Raw genomic sequence first — 21,110 nt, forward strand, 5'->3', positions numbered from 1 at the left:
GACCGGCATTCAATTGAGCCGGTTCACACATGTGCAGGGCGGCAATTCAATAAAGCAATAAAGAAATTTTTTTTTCATTCCCGTTAGAACTACCTGTGCCTATTTCAGGCAAGCATTTGCACTGGTTTTGCTTACATTACTGACATGTGTGCCAAATTCAGATGATTCTAACTACTTCCACTTAAAAAAAAACTGTCAATATGGTAGTAACAGATTCTTAAGGAATTACTGACAGTTCACAGAATAGGAAACTGTCAGTAATTAAGATCAGCTCTGGGCTGGCATTACGCTGGCACTCAGAGTGGGGCATGTCTGTAATGTGATTTGTGTGCAACAACTTCCTGTACAGAGCTCTATACCTGGCCCCATTCAAGTGTTGCTTAGGAGATTCCCTGGCTGAAAGCTAAATGTAAACAGAGGGGTGGGGGATATTGGTGATATAATTGACAAGATATGACAATGTCCATATTTGGGAAATGTTCAAGAGTCACTGGGTGGGCTGAGCATTCTAAGAAACTGAGAGAATAGTTCCCAATTAGGTACATCTTACTCTTGATTGACAGCTGGTGGATTCAAAAGCTGCTATTGAACCAAATAGCAGCTATGAGTTCACCTACTGCCATGCACTGTTAATCAACAGCAAAGTAGACCTACTGGGGAACTAGTCACCCCAATACTCCTAGGCCATGCACCCATCAGTGTGTTGAGAACAGTACCCAGGCAGAGAGTACACCTGAGGAAGGAGTGTCCAGTATGGACACTCTGACCTTAGTGCTGGGCACCAACAGATTTATGTACCTGTCTGTGATGGTACGTGGATTTGCCACAACCCCCTTCAATTTGGGTGATGCAGCCCAATTCAATTCTAAAGCTATGGCACCCTTTATGAATCCCCAAACTGTATTAACAGCTTCCACTTTCATAGTCTTACCACCACTTGTCTGCAGTTTTGCAAGGTGTCTAAAAATGTCTGTGCAGCCCAATAGTCACCACTTTGGTTAGGTTGTTAATTGGGACCTGGTGTTTTCAGTAACAGACCTGGTGAGACACAGCCACACTTCCTCTGCAGTACAAGTATGTGCAAAGACACTTGTGGTTTGGCTGTTCCGCCACCAGAGAGCACTGGAGGGAAGCAGTGTTTTCACTAAGAAAAATTTTATCATCCTGATTAAAAGCCCTGCATGTCACAAAAAATGGTTGCCTTACAGAATAAATGTATTGATGGATAAAGGAAACCTGTCATGAAAAAAATGTGTGGTTAAAATACATTTGTCTTTTTTACGGAGCTCTCACTAAAATGCTTTATGACATAATAATTTGCTTTCTGCAGGATCCAGTAATGCTCTAGATGTCTACTGACATTGTGCAATCTCAGCAAACTACACCTTAGATGATATAAAGTGAGGAAAATGTTGGTGGCATTGGTGCTTCCTGAATGTTGGCTGTTATTCCACTGCAAAATGTTTAGCACAGCAGGTGTATGGTGGACACGCACATGTATATGATACTATCTTGTTTTGTAAAAAAGAGTTGAATTTTGCATGTGTAATATGCATTCCTCAGAACGATTCAGCTAAGACCAATATGCGTTCTTGAACACTGCCCTAAGCTAAAATTCAGTAACAATTAAAATGTAAAATATTTGCTGATATACAGCCATAAGGATTGCTCTTTGTAATACAGAAACTTTTACAACTCAGTAAGGTAGATTGTGGTGGCTGAAAATAATTTTTTTCATCTAAGCTGTTATATTGTACTTGATGAAATTTAAAATAATAATTCATGTATTAGTTCTAGATACACGGAGTGGAAAGATGCGTAGTCCAGATGAAGAAGCAGATACTCCCAGCACAATAAACCCAAGCGTTGCAATGGCTGTAGCAGGAAATCAGTTTGGCCTTAAACCACCCCCACTGGCACTCACCTCAGTTGTAAGTCCATGTTGTCCATGTGGTAGTCATGGGTTCAAACAAGCCCAGTGAGAACCCAGGAAAAATTGTCAGCTTTTCTCAGATAAATGCGCACATGCGCAGCTCAGTGTATATTTTTCAGGGGATTGTGAGCAGGCAGGCAAGTGTATTCAATTGCAGAGAGACATTGCATGTCTCTTCTGCAATAAAGACCCTGTCTGTTCACAATTTTTTTTATATTTTAACTTTTGTTCCACTTTAACTGTATGCAAACTCTAACAAGATTAACTTGGAGTTAGAAGAGGGCTTCTTTTCTTTGCTCTGGTGAGTGAATCAAGTGGTAAGTAAGCAAAGAGAAGGTAAGTATCAGGCTAGCAGGGCCACTATTTAAGTGAGCTTCGTCCTGCATGGCACAGATTTACTATAAAGAGTTACTTATTACCATCTTTAACAAAGGTTATGCAGATGAGTAAAGGTGCCAAGACATTGACCAAAGCTAAATATAATTCTGCATTGGTAAAGCACAACCGTGCCCTTTCCAAAGTTTTGCACAACTTGCCTTACAATGCTCTTGTAATGGGTCATCAAGCAGCAGGGATGTGCAGTCAGGGGAGGCAGGTGAGGCAGAGCCTCACCTGTTATGAACATTAAAAAATAAAAAATTGAGGGTTGTAGCTCAGCGAACTGAGGTCACAGAGACCCCAAATTTGGGGGTTCATGTACACAGGACATTGTTTAACCTCTCCTGAATGATTTAACTTGACAGCTAGAAATTGGCATCAAAAATGTTTGTTTAGCCACGTTTACATGGCAAATTTAGCCGCATTTAGCCATGTTTAGCTGCGTTTGCATCTAGAAGTGTTTGTAAAAAAAAAAAAATACATTTTTTTTTTGTTAAAATGAAAAATGACTGTAAACGATCCAACAAAGGCTTCTAAACTCAACTGCCTAGAAATGACTATAAGAGACCCTGTGTACCTGTACTGATAAGATAGCATAGAGGAGAGTTCAGGGGCAGCTGAAAAAAAATGCCCAACTGCTCCTAAACGCCTGTTTACCAGCAGCCTTGTACATGAGGCCTAAGTCCTACTCCACCACTGGTAAAAAAAAATTGGGGCTCCTATGACCTATGGTTCTGGAGACACGGGGCTCCTTGTGCAGCCTGTCAGAAGCTGCATACCGAGTGGCCAGTTTAAATACAAGCTGGCACACTGTTTGCAGCAGACTGAGAGGTTGAGCTGACAGTGCCTCTCACTACTTGTGAGAGGCACTGAGCTCAAAGGATAGCTTGGAGTCCAAGTAAAGTACCATTAGCCCCAGCTGTCCAATAAAAATGCTGCAGTGGAGGCACGCCTCGCACTGCATTGTCATAGAAGGGGCATGTGTCTAAAAGACAAATGCTCCCTTCCAGCCCAGCCCTCTTAACTACAAGGAAAAAACATGTGTTTATGGGTATAAGATTTACCCACAATCCCATGTTTTTCTCACACAGTTAAGAGGGAGAATGACAATCTGTTGTTGTTGAAAAGGTACTGTTATAATAAAGCTAAATCATATATTATTATGCTATATTTTATAAGATAATAATGTATTTATCTATTTACTGTGAAATTACTGGTTTGAAGTTATAACTTCAAACTTCAGTAATGTGTCCGTTTTTAACCTGCTTGAGTACAGTTTTTAAAAATATAGTATATTACCTTAAAAACAATATATAATAATTATTTGTATATTAATTATGTAATTATCCCCTTGCCACCCAGGCCAATTCTCTCACTTCTCTCCTACATGTAATAATCATTTTTTTGCTAAATGACTCATAACCCCCAAACATTATCTATATTGTTTTAGCAGGCACCCCAGGGAATAAAATGGTGGTTGTTGAAACTTTTTATTTTACACAGTATTTGCCCAGCAATTTTTCAAACGCGTATTTTTTGGGGAAAAAATTATTGCATGAATATTTTTTAAAAAAATACTAAAGATAACCCTATTTTTTTTTTTTTGTATAATATGAAAGGTGATGTTATGCCAAGTAGATACCTAACATGTCACACTTTAAAATTGCAAACACTCTTGGAATGGCGCCAAACTTCAGTACTTAAAAATCTCCATAGGCGACGCTTAATTTTTTTTTACAGATTACATGTTTAGAGTTACAGAGGAGGTCTAGTGCTAGAATTATTGCTCTCACTCTAATAATTGTGGCGTATGTAACCTGTGTGTATCTGGCTCTGGTACTAGCCAGTGCTTCACCAGCCACTGACCTCACCGCATGTCCCTGCCTAGAAGTAATATTATTGTACAGAACTTCAACCCTAGAGGAAAAGTACTGTACCTGCTGAAAGAGCATGGCATATCAATACCATAGCCCTATCAGGCTTTAATTGTGTGTGGTAGGCGATGTCCATTTCATCTCAGTCCAAAGTTGGTCCTACACTGCTATTAATGCTGTACATCCTAAATAAAAACTATTTCAATCTGTTGTATTTCTATCTGTTACATATTACAGCAAGTACCAAGTGATCCATTTTGTCTCTCTCCAGCCTCTTAAGATGTACTCCACATTAAGTCCAGAATGTACACGGAACCTACTTACCTGCTTTCTGTGGATTATGAAGAATGCAGAACAGAGTGTCATCCAAAAGTGGCTTGCCTACTTAACACCTCTACAGCTGAACAGAATACTCGATTTACTATATATGTGTGTCTCCTGCTTTGAGTACAAGGTATTTATTTAACAGTTCATAACAGTCACTCATTATTCCTCGGTATGTCTGCCAAAAATGACATGGCTCTTGAGTACTATTTCTGCATGAATACGTTGTTTTTTTTTAAAATAGTTGTAAAAATTAGGAATGCTATTCTTTCAGGGAAAGCAATCACCAGACAAGGTGAGCACATTGGTGCTTCAGAAGTCTAAGGATGTAAAAGCTCGCTTGGAAGAAGCATTGCTACGTGGCGAAGGAGCTAGGGGAGAAATGATGAGACGCTGGAAAACAGGTATCTACTTAGAAGCTAGTCTACAGCAAGTGTTTAAGAACTTCTTTCGAGTTTTTAGCCCAGAAAAACTACTGAAAGTTTATATAATCCCAGGTACTAGGTAGCCAATATGTAAGTGTTTTCAACCACTTTAAAGTAAATCGTCTTTAAAAATTAAAACAATTGTATACTAAAAGTTTAGAGGAAGGTATGCTTACCCTTTATTTTAATGTCAGAGTACCTCTAGAGTACCACCAAGCTCTCCTATATACTAAATACTGACCCCTAGGGAAAAGAACTGTAGGCAAACCTGCCACTATCCAGCAATACAATGCTCAGAAAGGCCTAGATATAAGCACATATGAGACGGTGACATTCATTTTTTCTCAAGTCAGAAGTTGCATAGGTATTTCAAGGGGGCTCTGGGGTGATATTGAGGGACCAACGGTGACATTAAAGATATTCTCTTTTAATTCTCTGCAGTTTTCTTTCCTACAAAAGTGTTAGTTTACATTTGTTTAGTACTGATACTTTGGGAAGACATGACAACTACTCAGGTTATGATGAGATGGGCTATTGGGCATAAAATAATCAAAAAGCCCCCCACTACAAAAATGACATGAAAGACAATAAATTTGTTCTCTAAGCCCAATAAGTACAGTATGTCTATTAAAGACTGCTATACCATGATGATTTGGCCTTTGAGGTATAGGTACTTGAGAGTTGGTTGGTATGTCTTACACTGAGGTGAGAGATATTGGGGCACCATGTAATTTAGTACACAACTGGTAGTAATCATGTGATTATAGTATATAGTAATATTATAGATTATAGAATATTTTTTTCTGAATGAAATGAGTGAGCCAAAGTGGCCAGTCATCATATTTAGAATTGAAGCAGGTATGCATTTTCTATGAAGATTGCTAAAACTCTGCATAATTACATAGAGTTATAATAAATTATCATAAAGTTTTCTTTAAAAAATTGGGTTTTCACTCTTTTACGTATTACTTGAATTTCATTTTTTTTTTTTATTATTATTTTTTTCATTTTTTTTGCAAAATAAAATATTGATGTGGAAAAGGAGAGATTCAAGAAAATTTAGCAAAAATAGTATTAAGCACAGACTTGTAGAGGATGGATTGGATTTGGTCACCTTAGAGAGTTGCAGCCTATATGGCTGAACCCCATAACTAATGTGCACTAGCCACCATCATTTTTTCCCCAGATTGCCTGTGGGGCAATGGATGGTGTGAATGGTTGTGTGTTTTTGTTTTGTCTTTTTTAATTTTGGTTTAAATGTGCAGAATGTATATATGGTCTCCAGAAGCTTTAATCTTATTGATGTTTGCTCTAGGTTAAGACTCCATTGCTATTGTAAGGGAAGCCATATTGGTTTCACTATGGAAGCCCCATATTCTAGGTGTCATGCTGTATGGGTCAACCCAGCAACCTCTGCAAGTACTACATATTATGTTTGTTTTTTTTTTCTTCTTCTTTCTCTGATGAATATGGTTTTGACGGTTTATTATGAGTTTTTATAAGAGCACGGTATTATCCTGGAATATTAGAGGTCTCCATAATGCTAGCAAACATACTGCTATGTTTACGACTTTAAAGCATTACAATCCCACTAATGTCCATTTACAAGAAAACCATCTGACAAAGCAGTCATTACATTTTTTTGAAACGTTTTAGGAAACTAGTTAGCTTTTTCATTGTCATCCCAGGTACCTTGCTAGGGGATTGTCAGACCATTCTCAGTTTTTTCTGACTATTAATCTAGGGCCGTCAAGGCCTCAAGCATTTTGGAAATTAAATCCTTTTTGGATTACTCTTTTTGAACATACAAATCAAATAATATTACAACTGAATAGTTTTTTTAATTGATAACAGACATTCAGCCTCGCTTTAATAGTGAAGGATACATTAAAGGCTTATCTAAGGGGTTTATGTTTAAAAGAAGTATCAGCCATTAAAACGAATTCTAGCAAATGGAAAACTGGTGTTAGGCAGCAAGTTGACGAGACCGAACAGATATACCTAATTAATCCCAATAGGGAGACAGAACAGGAATGGCTTGATGCTCAGCAATTTTATCGCTCGAAAGCTATACGCTGTGCGGAATATAAACTTTTTTTGCCTCCCAAATTTTTTTGAGGGAAGCTGAAAAAATTAGACATCTGTTAGCAATGGTGGCTGGATCACAGACACCGTCTTCCCACATACCTGCTCTAGGAATTATCCACAGATGCCATAGTTACAGATACTCCTTCTATAATACAGGAATTTAGACTGTTTTATGAAGATCTTCTAAAGCTTCATATAGAGAACATGATCTTCATAATTTTCTGAATGAGGTTACCTTGCCTGAACTGGGAGAAGCAGATATAAAAGTTTTGAATGCACCCATTACTTTTAAAGAATTACAGGCAGCAGTCGCAACTTTCCCTAATGCAAAGGCTCCAGGTGTCATGGTTATGCAGTAATCTTTCTCTGTCAGCTTACCTCTCCTCATGTATTCAGACTAAGAGGCCAGCCACTCTCACCTGGCTGTTTTTATAACCTCTCCGCTAAGCATGGCTCCACCCCAGGCCCTTTTAGGGAACCCTATATTAACCTGTGCACTGCAAGCCAGTGGTGCTGATCAACCATTGTGTATTTGGCTTTTTGTTTCCTGCTTTGCCGTGTGCTCTTTGTTTGCCTCTGTTACTGACCTTGGAGTGTTCTCGACTATTCGTGTCTGCGTGTGTCCCTGACTATACCTGTTTGCCTGTGACCCTGAACCTTTGGTGTGTACTCTATTGTTCCTGTCTGCTATTCACCCTGACCTCTGCCTTATCCATTTACTATCCTTGTTGTTCCAGCCTGCTGCTTCCTTCTCCTGTAGTCTACCGTGAGCGTGAGCCTGTGAGACCCTAGGGGCCGCGACCTAGAGCCAGACTGCAGCGCAGTCCATCCTCACCACTAGAGGCTCTGGTGAACACCTGCTGGCTCTTAGACTCCGCACCCTGGAAAATCTATGCTCTAGCTCGCCCTGGGATCTGTGTTAGTAATCCAGTAGACCCGCTTCCTGAACCTCCCTGGGTACTATCTGCAGCAGTCAGTCCTACGGTCCACTATCTTAGCGGTGCACTTCCAAATCCTACGGAGTGCATCTGTCACCTGGTCTCAAGTGACCTTACAACAGGGAGTGATGGATTGCCCATCGAGATATATAAAACTTTTGGTGATACACTCCTACCGGAGCTACTTACCACAATAACAGATGCTAAAATACTGGGCAAACTCCCTCAGTCTATGTATGAAGCAATTATTGTGCTGTTATTAAAAGCAGGGAAGGATCTGATGGTAGCATATTCTTATAGACCAATATCCCTGTTAACGACAGATCTTAAAATATTGGCTAAAGTGTTGGCTACCTGACTATCTAAAGTTATAGTAAAACTTGTGCTTTCAGACTACTTCTCCACCGTTTTCAGCAGAGAGCAGTCTGAAGTCCACTCTCTGCTGACGTCACACAGATCAGTCCAGGCATCGCATCATCCCAACTCTAGAAGTCTGGATCCGCCAAGTGTCTGGACTGATGGCCGTCTCAGTTTTAGAATTATTTTTTTTCCATAATTCTCTTTTAACCAAATTTTAGTATCAACTTATAAGCGGGACAAATAACAAAGTCTTATAGTGCATTGCTACAGAAAATGTAAAAATCTAATTCTCTGAGGTGCAGGACATATTGGCAAATGGACATTGGCCCCCTTAATGAAGATGAGTGGTCAGATGTCATGAATAATGTAGGACAAGTATCTCTTTCCGAATCCCAGAGACTTACCCAGATTTTTATTATACATTGTGCATATTATACCCCCCCGCAGAAACTTTTTAAGTGGCATAAGAGGGATACTCCTTTATGTCCACGATGTGAAAGGGAGGTTGGTACATTGATACATATGATGTCCGAAGTATTGGACCTTAGTCTTGGATACTATTAATAAGGTGTTCAGGACTAATGCCCTGATGGAACCCAAGATATGTGCATTGGGGTGGCTGGATGGAGAATTGTATACCTCTCAGATGTACACTGCAATTCTTTGATTACTGTTTATAGCACGAAAGTTGATAGTGCAGAAATGACTCACCCAACTCACTCTTTGTGAGTAAAATCCGTAAAATTAAGTTTTGCAAAGAAAACATATAGTTTATCAACATAGGGGATGCCCAGGTACATTTAAAAAACGCTGGGGTAAATGGTTAGACAGTCCAGGGTTCATCTCCTCACAGTTAGAGATGGGATGTTAGAATGTAACACATAAATGGGACTCTCCTCCTTTTCTTTTTTTCTTGAAAGTGGAGGGGAACAATAAAGCACTTGTAAGCTAATTGATGGAAGTTTGTAAGATTATCACATATATAAAATTGGTGGTAGGATATGCATAAATGGTGGTTCTATGAATTATTTAACACAAAATAAAATATGGGAAATTGTGGAGGATCTCTATTATATATTATATCTATAAAATGGGAAGGTTATAGAGGGTATGGCTATATGTGTGAGTGTTAGTGTGCGGTTATATGTATGTACGTACATATATATTCATGGGTAGATTAGTATTTATGAATAATTAGGTATTCACTGTATATCACTGGAGTGTCTAACTAGCAAGATACCTGGGGACAAGTGTTTTGCTTATTAAATTGTACATCTGTGTTGTGTAAACAGGAAAAAGGAAAAGTTTTTAATAAAAAGTATTTCAAGAAAAAAAAATAGCTTTAACGATTATAAAAACTGATCTCGAATATGGGGTAAAATATAAGGCATTGCTTTGTTTAAAAAGATGTAGGGGATTTAAAGTAGGCACAAAGGTTCACAAGTCAATTAATAAAATCACTAGGAGGATTCATTTTTAATGGAATGGTTCAAAATGTGGCTTGTTTAGCCTGTAAAAAATGCTTTAGTGGTTATACCCAGAGCTTTTACCTTTCTGATATGCACTAGTAAGTGACAACTGTAGTATGATTGGTTGTGATAGGCAAGTGTTCTCCTTATACGTGGGAGTCTGCAGAGGTTTCTAAACTCTTAAAGAACATCTACCACCTTTATATTGTTAAGCAGTTACATCCTCACAGCACTTGGTTTATTCCAAAATGTGCCTGTCACTGGTAAGGCAAGATAAAACTGCCTGTTGATGATATAAGTGCAAAGGAAGAACAGCACCATCAACATTTAGTTTCCAAGTGACCTTTTATTCCTTCTAGTATTCTGTGTGCTTGGCAAAATAAAAAATAAAAAAAATTTTTTGAACTAAATCATTGCTCAGATGCTTCATAAATTACATTTCACAGGGAACCCCAGAAACAATTGTAAATGGAGTATACAAATACTAAATGTTAGTTTAGCACATCAAATGGATGTTTTCACACTCGATAGGTGACGGGTCAGTTCAGTGGCTTTCTTTGAGTGCATTCTTTTCACTGAACAGGTTTTGCTGAATACAAGTGCTATTTTATTCATACATAACTGCTAATTTTCAGCCTTGCATGCATAGTCAGTAATGAAAAGTTGGCATTTGTTTGACAAAATACATTGTTGTTACAGGATGTGTTTTAATAAATCATGCATGAAAATTCAAGGACTATTTATGCATAGGTTGTCATTTGAAATTATGGGTGACATTGTCTTTTTCTGTAGCGGGGAATGACAAATATGCTGGCCTTAATGAGAACCTACGATGGAGGAAGGAGCAGACACACTGGCGCCAAGCTAACGAGAGACTAAATATGTAAGTACCTTTACTTTGTAATTGATAATGTTACTGGTATCATTGAGAACAAAAATATATTATAGGGAGGTCATGATATAGTATAGAATGCAAAACACTAAGTGTAATAACACATTGCAGTAGGCATAAATTACAGTGGATGAGATGAGTGAAAACATGGTGTTATTAGAGAGGTTGTTCATGACGTACATTGTTCATTGTTCCTTGTATGGGAGAGAAGGAGGAGCGTAACATGACCGGACAGGTAAACTATTTAAATAAATGTAAAAAATATTGAAAGATAAGTAATAAATAACTAAATGTGTATCAATAAATGTTGCTGTGATGAATAGACTGCAGAGCTACATTTGTTTGCAGTATACTGCAATTTACTTCAACAAACAGCTGTTGTATTGTGTGCCTTTGTTTTTACGATAGATATCACTTTTGAATAAAGTCTATTTTTATAACAGGGCCAAGGCCGAAATGGACCAGGAAGCCATCATGGGTGGAAACTTGGCTACTGAAGCCAACTTGATTATTCTGGATGTGGTAGAAACTATATTACAGGTTAGATTTCATGAACATTGTGGACTTGTTTATGTTGGATCACTAAAATAGTTTTCTGTATATCATAATTCTCTTCTTTTTTTGGGGGGGGGGGGGGGTGGTTGAACCAATTTCTAGTGTTGTTCAAGTTCTTAGTTTTTGGGTTTTATACACTATATGCAGGACCAGATTTTTCTCTTATAGGCCAGATGCCCGAAACTAGTTTACCAGGACTTACATTATTGTAACATTACCATTATGTTATTTTATTTATTTTTGCATATCTGCATAGACAACATCAGAACTATGCTGACAGAACTAGAAAACACCACATAGATACAAACGGTACTGTTTTGCAAAAAAAATAAAAAAACGGTTAACCGAGACCTTATCGGTACTATATTGACACAAGCATAAACATGTCTACTGAGACACAATATATCCCATACTGACATAACCAGAACTGTCAACAGAGACACAATCAGTACCTTACTGACACAAGCATAAATATGTCTGCAAACACAAAATCAGTGCCATACGGACATAACCAAAAACATGTCTGCAGAGACAGAATACAACACTAGCACAAGCAGGTGGGGGTTGGGGGCATAGCAGGTAGCTGGGAAGCTATAGAGATGTCTAGTGGGGCAGGTAGCTGTAGAAGTGACTGTGGATGGGGCTGGAGTATACTTGAGGTGGGTGGAGGGTTCTGGATGGGTCTTGCTGGGCATTACAAGTGACGGAGGGCTGTTGAGGAGGCTTGTGAGCAGATAGTTGGGGTGGAATGTGGATGGTGCTGGAGGTTGCTGCAGGTAGCTAATGGGCACTACAATAATCTGGGTGCACCCTGGATGGCTGAGATGCACTGAAAGGGGATGGGGCCAAGGGGAAATACAGGTGGCTGGTGAGCTGTGTATGGAGCCTGGGAGCACTGCAGGTAGCTCGGGAGCTGTGGATCGGGCACACTGCAGTTAGCTGGGGGACTGGGGCTTTAAGAGGGATGGAGGCATTGCAGGTGGCACTGCCAGTAACTGAGGAGCTGTAACTGAGGAGCTGTTGATGGGACTAGAGGGCACTGCAGGTGGGTGGGGTTGTTAATAGAAGTGTAGAGTTGGCATGGGACACTGCAAGTGGCTTACAGACACTGATGAGGGGCTTATTGCCTGTGGAGGGGGCAAGGGGGCACTGTCGGTGGCTGAGAAGGGTACTGTAGAGATAATGTGAGTGGCTAAAAGTCTCTGGGGATTGAAGAGGGCGAGGGGGGCTACTGTGTAAACAGATGCTGAAGCCCCCCTTCCCTCCCCAACACTTACTATTTAGACCTCTGTCAGACCAGTGTATGTGCAGGTGCAGTGGCTAAGCCAACTCTATTACTTGCAAGGAGACACAATGAATGCATAAATAAGCCCTGTCCCCCCTCCCCCATTTGTGGGGGAAGTTTTACCCTGGGAAGTTCTTGGCTGTGTGAGCAGGGTATATATTATTATTTTTTGTAAGCAGTATAAGCGGTGTGCCCCAATAATACTACCCAGAAGGTGCCATTTCAGTTTATTTTACTTATAATCAATAATAAGGGTGACAAGATATCACCCTAGCCTAGGCCATGGCATGTGTGGCCTAGGCTGAAATTTGTCTGTGACTCTACAACCAAATTATTGAGATCAAGTAGTCCATAAATAAATGGATTAATAAGCTGGATATGTTGGAACTTGAGTTCAGGTTGAACACCTTTTGAGGTCAATTGGAACAACAATTGTGGTCTTCTTGTCCAACATTACCTCACAAATGCTTTTTTTAGCTGAATGGGTCATTCAGACACAATCCAAAACTTGGAGATGAGCCTTTCTAGAAGAATGGAGGCTGATATAGTCAAAAAGAGGGTCAGTTCCATATTAATGTCTATGGTTTTCAATCAAATCTCCCACAAGTTCATTGAGGTGCGATGGCCAGGTGTCCACTAATGTTTGACCCTATAGTGTATGTTGTACATTGTTGCAACTGATCTTGCATTGTCTAAGATGTTAAGCACTTAAATCGCCTTGGTGAAAATCGAATTTTTTGTAAGCCCATTTAGGATTTCTATTTTAATATGAGTGAGACAAATTCACAGAGCAAACTTTATCCTATGTTAACTAGTTATACAGAGTGGAATGTTTTACTTTCAGAAACAAAGAGGTGAAAAAGAATTAAAGTGAAAAGTTAAACCTAAGTGGCAGTGGACTGGGTTTTAGAGATCAGATTTGCAGAGGTGTTCTCATCCTGCAAAACAACATATCTCACACTGGGAGTCAAAGTGACAAAACCCTGGAAATATTGTACAGTTCCTCTGGAAAAGTATGCTTTCTATGTAATTTTTTTTGTTTGTATGTTCCTTTAAGCCAATGTTAATTATTTTAGGTCAGCTTATCTGCAGATTGCAAAGATAATCAGCTTGGAGGAGTTCTTAAAGTACTTGTGCACTCTCTGACCACTAATCAGAGCAACACCTACCTGGCCCATTGCTTTTCTTCCATCAGACTACTTATCATCAAGGTATGGTAACTATTTAGTCAGAAAGCTGATGTTGTATTGCAAAGTAACCAGAATGCCCTCTTAAGATTTTACCCATCACTGAATACATGCAAGGCCTGTGAGCAGTTATGAGTTAATGTTACTGCCCAGTCCACACCCTATTACTCATTTAAAAGGAGTCATCACAGAATATATTCCTGAATATTCCAGAATATATAAATGAGGGATCACTGGAGAATGGTATGGCAGGGGTGGATGCTGTTGGGTGATCATCCGATTACCTAATTTAAAAATAATTTTACTGATAAAATATGTTGTTGCTTTACATAAAATGCAGTTGTGGTGTGATTTTAGGCCCATGTCACACTTGCAATCCCATTTCATGTTTTATATATATATATATATATATATATATATATATATACACGGTCATTTTCAGTGAAAATTACAAATCTTTAAAAAAAAAAAGATTACTCAGTCACATGCAAGGAAAATAAAAGCACATTTTTTGTTTGCTTGTGATTGGATGATTGAAGTCAGGGGAGCTTCACCTCATTCCTTTCAAAGTGAACAATGTTTCTGCCTATAGCAAATCAACCCTAATGGAGTTGATTTACTAAAGGCAAACAGGTTGTTGACTTTGAAAAGGGAATTTTTGCCTAGCTTATTAAATGAGGTAAAAATGTATTTTGCAAAGTATACCCAATCACATGGAAGAAAAATCATTTTGGCGGCTTGCATATTATTGGATGATGGCAGTCAGCAGAATTTCACCTCGTTCACTATGCCACAGAAAAATGCCCTTGCAAAGTGAACAGTCTATTTGCCAATAGTAAGTCAACCCCAATGTCTATGAAAAATGTTAACTAAATTAGGGTATATATTATCACCAGTAAAATTCATTATCACTTTATACAGTTGCTATGTAGTTTTAAATTGAATCAAAGCTGACTAAAGAAAACATGGATTATTATACCTGTCCTTGTGATTTTTTTTTTTATAGTTTGGGGACTTTCTGTTCGAAGAAGAAGTGGAGCAATGTGCTGATCTCTGCCAGAAGGTCTTATATCATTGCAGCAGTGCTTTGGAAAGTACAAGGAGCCAAGCATGTGCCACCCTTTACCTGATCATGAGATACAGCTTCAGTAGTACCAGTGTAAGTAATCTTGCAAATATATTGAAGTATAGAAATATAGGATTTTGCTTGATGCTACACTCTGTTTACAATTATACAACTATTTTTAACATTTGATTTTAACATTACCATACACAAAATCAATAACTTTAACCAATAGTAAATGTCATATCCTTTAGCAATTAGTCAATCCAAAGCATTATTTCAGGTGAAGCCTGGTAAGCTGAGCCACTATTTAGCTTCCTGTATTTCTTGGAGACTTTATCATCAGGATTTCTCCTGCCATAGTTCCGGGCTCTGATCCTTGCTTTCTTGAAGTCTCTGTTTGCTAGAATTTGAGGTGGTCTCACTTATTTTTGTTGCATTTTCCATGATATAAAACGCATTAGAAATTCAAAAGGAAAGGTGGGGTGCCTCATAATTGCTTTAGCGTACAAAATATTTAAGTAAGCCTGTAAACTATATAAATTGTACAAAAATGTAAGCCCCGTATAATGCAGGTCCTCACTGAAGTCACATTATATGTAAATGCCAACATCATGTCAGAGATGAATGTGACATACCTCCAGCAGCTCCAACACTTACACATCATATTGTCCCCTTGATAAAAGACTATCAAGTTTTCCAACATCTGCCAAAAACTGAAATATAAGTTTTGGTTAGACTAGCACTTTAACCACTTCAGCTTCAGAAGGTTTACCTCCCTTCATGACCAGGCCATTGTTTTGCATTACGGCACTGCATTACTAGCCTCCCTGTCGAGCTCCAGGAGGCCCCCACTATTCTGGTCTTCCGCAGGTTACTCAGGCGTTTCCTGTGTAGTCTTTCTTTTCTACCCTTCTGCCGATCTGTGCGGTTTCTGGTCCCTGGGCCCTCTCTTTCCAGGATCTTTGCTATGCGCGTCTAGACCCTTTGGGATAAGACCGCGCTATATTAAGATTCCTCTCAACTCAACTCATTACTTTAACTAACAATTGCGTGGTCATAAAACGCTGTACCTAAACAAAATATGTGTCCTTTTTTTCCCACAAATAGAGCTTTCTTTTGGTGGTATTTGATCACCTCTGTGTTATTTATTTCTTGCGCTATAAACAAAAAAAGACAATTTTTTTTTACTTTCTGCTATGAAACATAAATGTTTAAATCAAATTTCTTCATTAATTTAGGCCAATATGTATTCTGCTACATATTTTTGGTAAAAAAAATCCCAATGAGTGTATATAGATTGGTTTGCGCAAAAGTTATAACATCTACAAACTATGTTTTGTTTTTTTTTTGTTTTGTTTTTAGATTTGTTTTTACTAGCAATGTCAGCTATCAGCGACTTATAGCTGGACTTCAATATTGTAGCGGACATTCGGGACACTAACTGACACTTTTTGGGGACCAGTGACACTAATACAGTGATCAGTGCTAAAAATATGCACTTTCACTGTACTAATGACACTGAAAGGGAAGGGGTTAACATCAGGGGCAGTCAAAGGATTAAGTCTGGGCCTGACCAGTGCTTTACTACTGTGGGGGAGGTGCTTATACTAGGAGAAGGCATGGATCGGTGTCCTCGCTTAGCAGAGACACAGGATCCATGTCTTCTGTAGTGACAGAACGACGATCTGCCTTGTTTACCGAAGCATTGGTGGGTGGCAGTGTACATCGAGTCCCCCATGCCCGCCAATCTGCTTCCACTGTATCTACTCACAGCAGGAGTCAGCCACTGGCGGCGCACACACCCCAGACCTGGAAGTGTAGCATCACGTAATAGGTACGTGATCCCGCTCAGGAGAGCCGCATTGCCACCGTATATATACAGTATACAGTCAGCAAGTGGTTAAAGTGGTTGCAAAATACATAGAGACATATGTGAAATATGAACACTGGACATCTCTCTATAGTGTGTACGTGTCTCAATTGTGTAAAAATGTATAAAGTTTGTGAGCATGTGCTTCCTTGGTCACAATATATATCAACTTTATGAAGAAGTAGTCTCCAGACACATCTGTTAATAATCACCTTCTTAAATTTTAGAGCCTTATTATCTCCAAACCATCTTTTTTGTGAGTCTTGACTTGAATCTCAGTAAAAGAAACAAATTAATTTCTAGCAAATGTATTATATTTAATCTAGAACTTTGCTCGGGTGAAAATGCAAGTTACCATGTCATTAGCCTCACTGGTTGGGAAGTCACAAGATTTCAATGAAGAGTATCTGCGTAAATCACTGAGGAGCATTCTAGCATATGCTGAGGAAGATGAAGATATGCAATCTACTTTGTTTCCTGCACAGGTAATATACATGAAGCAATTGCTGTAAAAACATAATTGTAGGTAAATGTGCGAAACAATGAGATATAATGCACCAGTGTAAGTTGGCACCACACTTGCCACCAATGTTGGAAGACACTACACTTGCTACCAATGTAAGGGTTTGTTTCTCCACTAAGCACCAATTTATGGAGCACTACACTGTTACCAGTTTAAGTTGGCACTTCAACGACCACCAGTTTTATAATAGGCAGACATTTCTCCACTGACAATAAATTAAATACAGCACTTAACTGTCTACCAATGTAAGGGGGACTACACTAACCATCATTGTAACGGGGCACAATGCAATAGGGCACTTTTTCATTGACCACTAAAATACAGGGGCACTTTTCCACTGAATTTTACATCAGTCTAAAAAAATAAATTACACTTGATGGAAATGTGTCTTTTTTCAGCCTAACTATGTATACTGACCATCACTGCTAGAAAGCACTTCTACACCAGCCACCAATGTGAGAGGATAACACAATTTTTAGCTTTTGCTTTACTTTTCTTATTCATTTCATGATTATTTAAATTTCATGATTAATTTCATGATTATTACTAAAAAAACGTTTTCTTCTATACAGCAGGGAGGTCAAGTACACCATTTACACCACTGACATGATTTTATCATCATTTTCTTTTGCAATCTAAGGCTCAGTTCACACTGCCACGACTTGGGATCTGACTTGTGAAACCCCAAGTCCCATGACATGTGAAAACCCATGTTAGTCAGTGAGAGCTGTCTTAATTAGCACTATTGAAGTTGCTCCAACTTTATAAAAGGTTACTGTACTACCTGAAGGCGACTTCTATCCAACTTGTGCCCATAGACTTTAATGGAAGTCACCTTCGAGTTGGGTCATTAACTATATTATTGTGATTTGGATCCGACATTACCCAGGCAGTGCATGGCATCTTCCTGTATGCTGTTATCTCTGCATACCTGTATGCTGTTATCTCTGCATACCTGCACAAGACAAAGTCGCATCAAACTTAAGCTCCAGCAAGTCGCCTGGCAGAGTTGCACAGTAAGTCTCATAACTTTTACGTAACAGTAGTGTGAACAGAGCCTAACTTGCACTTAAATAGCCCAAGTAGTCAAAGAATATCAGTCTAAACAAAGATCTTACAATGGTTCCTAATGGAAGCAGGGCCATCTTTAAGGCAGGGCAAAAGGGGCAGCTGCTGTGGGCCCTGTCATTGTTGTGGGGCCCAAAGCAGCTGCCTCATACTTGCCAACTGTCCCAGTTTAAATTCCCTTGTCCCTTGAAGTTTTAGTCCCGTGCTGTGTCCCGATATCTCAATGTGAAGTGCTGCTACTAATGCTGCCCAGCACTGCCCTATTGTGCACAGAGGACTCACCTGCAGACCTTTGTTTACATGTAAATAACTGACATTCATATGTAAATAGGGGCGGCATTACTAAGCAAATAGCTCTGGACAGCAGCATTGATATGTAAATAAAGGCGGCATTCATATGTACAGTATAAGTATATCATGCTCCCCTGCAGTGAGGAGATGATGTGCTGTAACCTCTAGCAACCAATCAGTGAGCAGTATTACTGTACAGTAATCTCTAGCAACCAATTAACAAGTAGAAATCATTTGCTGTAACCTCTAGTAACTAATCAGTGAGCCGTAATGTGTGCTGTAACCTCTAGCAACCAGTCAGTAAGCAGTAATGATATGCTGTAACCACTGGAAACCAACCACTGCCTGATCTGATACAGTAAACTGATTTTAAGTCTAGCTTCCATTTATTGTATGTCTCAGAGCAGGTATAGAGTGAAAATGGGGGGGGGGGGGGGAGAATTTTTTTTGCCCAGGGTCCAATCAATATTAAAGACAGCCCTGAATGGGAGTCCTACAGTATCTAAGCTGTAACTGTCCTTAGACCATGGGTCGCATAGTACACCTGCTGCATCTCTACATCATAACAGGTGTAATCAGCATTTTTCTGTCCTCCTTGACTTTAATTATGTTAGATGGAGTTTGTAGTCATAAAGAAGCATAAATACCCATTGTATTTAATGTTGCCACACCCAGGGCTAATGGAATTGATAAAGATATTACTCAGATATGAGGGGGCTCTCTTCTGGTTTCTCCACCCTGGGGCTATTATTTGTGCTTTGGCAACCTTTTCCATGTTTCTTTTAATTACGGTAATGGTTTATGATCTATGTGGTATGGAAAAATCCCAGTGACATTTCCCTAAATATACACAACACTGAACTGTTAGCAATAGGACCTTTATATAACACAACTTGTATTTCAGGTTTAGCTATGTCAACATATTCTACAGAAATGCAACTGGGAGGTAAACTCATCATTAAATGTCACATAGGAACCCGAGGTGCCACGTTAATATAGTTGTTTGACAGTCAACATGGAAATTGATTAGTGTTGCAAAATGCCTAATAAATTATGTATCGAGTGGTGTGCATTACATCGGAATTCAGGGGAGTAGTTAAACTCCCTTATGCACTTGCATACATAAGAAGGCCCTAGCAACATCTCATTTTTAAGAACCAAAAAGTGTCAGGTACCCTAAATTTTATGATAGAGGGATGTCAGGTGGGAGAGTGCTGGGGTTTTTACTATACCCTTTGTAGTCACCATGGTAAAAAAAAAAAAATGAAACAATAAATAACAGAGATCTAGTTCTTTATCTATGTAGACACAATTAGCCTTATTTATTTAGTGAAACAGAATAATAGGTTTTTCGCACTTTTTTGGAGTTCATTAAGAGTCATAGGATTTAGAGACAATTGGGTTCTACTGCCGTCTACAGGAGGATTTAATTTTCAAAAATGTGACCATCCTGGTATAACCCCATCCACTCCCCGCAATACTTAGTTTGTAGAATTGGAGTAAGGTCACAAATTTATAGAGGTGTCCCTTAATGGACTCTTTAAGACTTTATAGAAAGCAGAAAAATCCTATTTTCTTTCTCGTTTATGTACAAAAATGTTTTTGGGATATAGTTCTGCTTTAGTCTTTTCTCAAAAGAGAAAAGGCATCCATCCTTCTACTAAACTAGAAAAAAACTGAGGCATGCTGGGAGTGAGAGAGGTTATACCAGGCTAGTCAGAGTTTTCTTTAATTTGCCAGTGTCCAAATCCTCCTGTAGGTAACAGTATAACCCAATTGTATCTGAATCGTGTGCTTCTTAGAGTTAACTAAAGGCAAAACTTTTTTTTAATTTGGGATAGAGTAGAGAGGAATTAGAACACCTGCCAGGTTTTATTGCTATCTGTGCCCCCAATAGGGACATCCGTCCTCTCTGTTTGTTCTGTTTACCATTATCACTGAAATTGAAAGTAAAAGTAAATCCCAAATTCTGGGCTGTCACCAGAACAGTAATAGAGGAAAAATCTTCCAATGGGTACACTAGTTCTAGTGACCTGGGGGCCCAAAGAATTCCCTTAATTTGAAGAGATTTCCTTTCACTTCCTGTTTTGGCGATGGAAAAGGAAGTCCACAATGGGATACAGATGTCAAAACAAATGAGGAACTTGGGTTATAACCCTCTCTTACTCTATTCAAAATGAAATAAAAAAAGTTTTGCCTTTAGTTCTACTAATGGTCGGTAATAGAAATATTATTATTTTTTGTGCTGGACAGGACAAGTTAGAATTAGATACATTTGAAACTTTCTAAAAGTCCTATTGTTTTTACTCACATGCTTTACTTTCTATCAATGTACTCGTTCTCTCTATTACGATTGTTGCTACCAGGTATCATCAATTGATTTTTCTTTGTAGGTAAAAGAGCTCTTGCACAACCTGAACAGTATTCTTTCAGACACAGTAAAAATGAGAGCATTCCAAAAAGACCCAGAGATGTTAATGGACTTGATGTACAGGTATGTGTCACAGAACATATCCTGCTAATTTCTTTTCAATGCATGCAGTAAACCTTTCCCTTATAGAACAACCCATACAGTTTAAAATAC

The 21,110-nt window shown here is 38.8% G+C and overlaps 1 protein-coding gene across 2 annotated transcripts in view; it reads left to right on the top strand.

The window, feature by feature from the left end:
* Positions 1–21,110, top strand: part of DOCK8 (dedicator of cytokinesis 8) — a 214,849-nt gene that overhangs the window by 164,009 nt on the left and 29,730 nt on the right. For both annotated transcript variants that reach the window (XM_077474999.1, XM_077475000.1), the window contains 9 exons: positions 1,792–1,931; positions 4,457–4,639; positions 4,784–4,913; positions 10,582–10,672; positions 11,125–11,221; positions 13,598–13,732; positions 14,715–14,867; positions 16,971–17,129; positions 20,920–21,020. In XM_077474999.1, the coding sequence (XP_077331125.1) occupies positions 1,792–1,931; positions 4,457–4,639; positions 4,784–4,913; positions 10,582–10,672; positions 11,125–11,221; positions 13,598–13,732; positions 14,715–14,867; positions 16,971–17,129; positions 20,920–21,020 (1,189 nt within the window). The remainder of the gene's footprint in view (positions 1–1,791; positions 1,932–4,456; positions 4,640–4,783; positions 4,914–10,581; positions 10,673–11,124; positions 11,222–13,597; positions 13,733–14,714; positions 14,868–16,970; positions 17,130–20,919; positions 21,021–21,110) is intronic.

This window comes from Lithobates pipiens, unplaced genomic scaffold, assembly GCF_037356315.1.
Source record: "Lithobates pipiens isolate NorthernLeopardFrog02 unplaced genomic scaffold, aLitPip1_a1.2 Scaffold_13, whole genome shotgun sequence".
Lineage (NCBI taxonomy): Eukaryota > Metazoa > Chordata > Amphibia > Anura > Ranidae > Lithobates > Lithobates pipiens.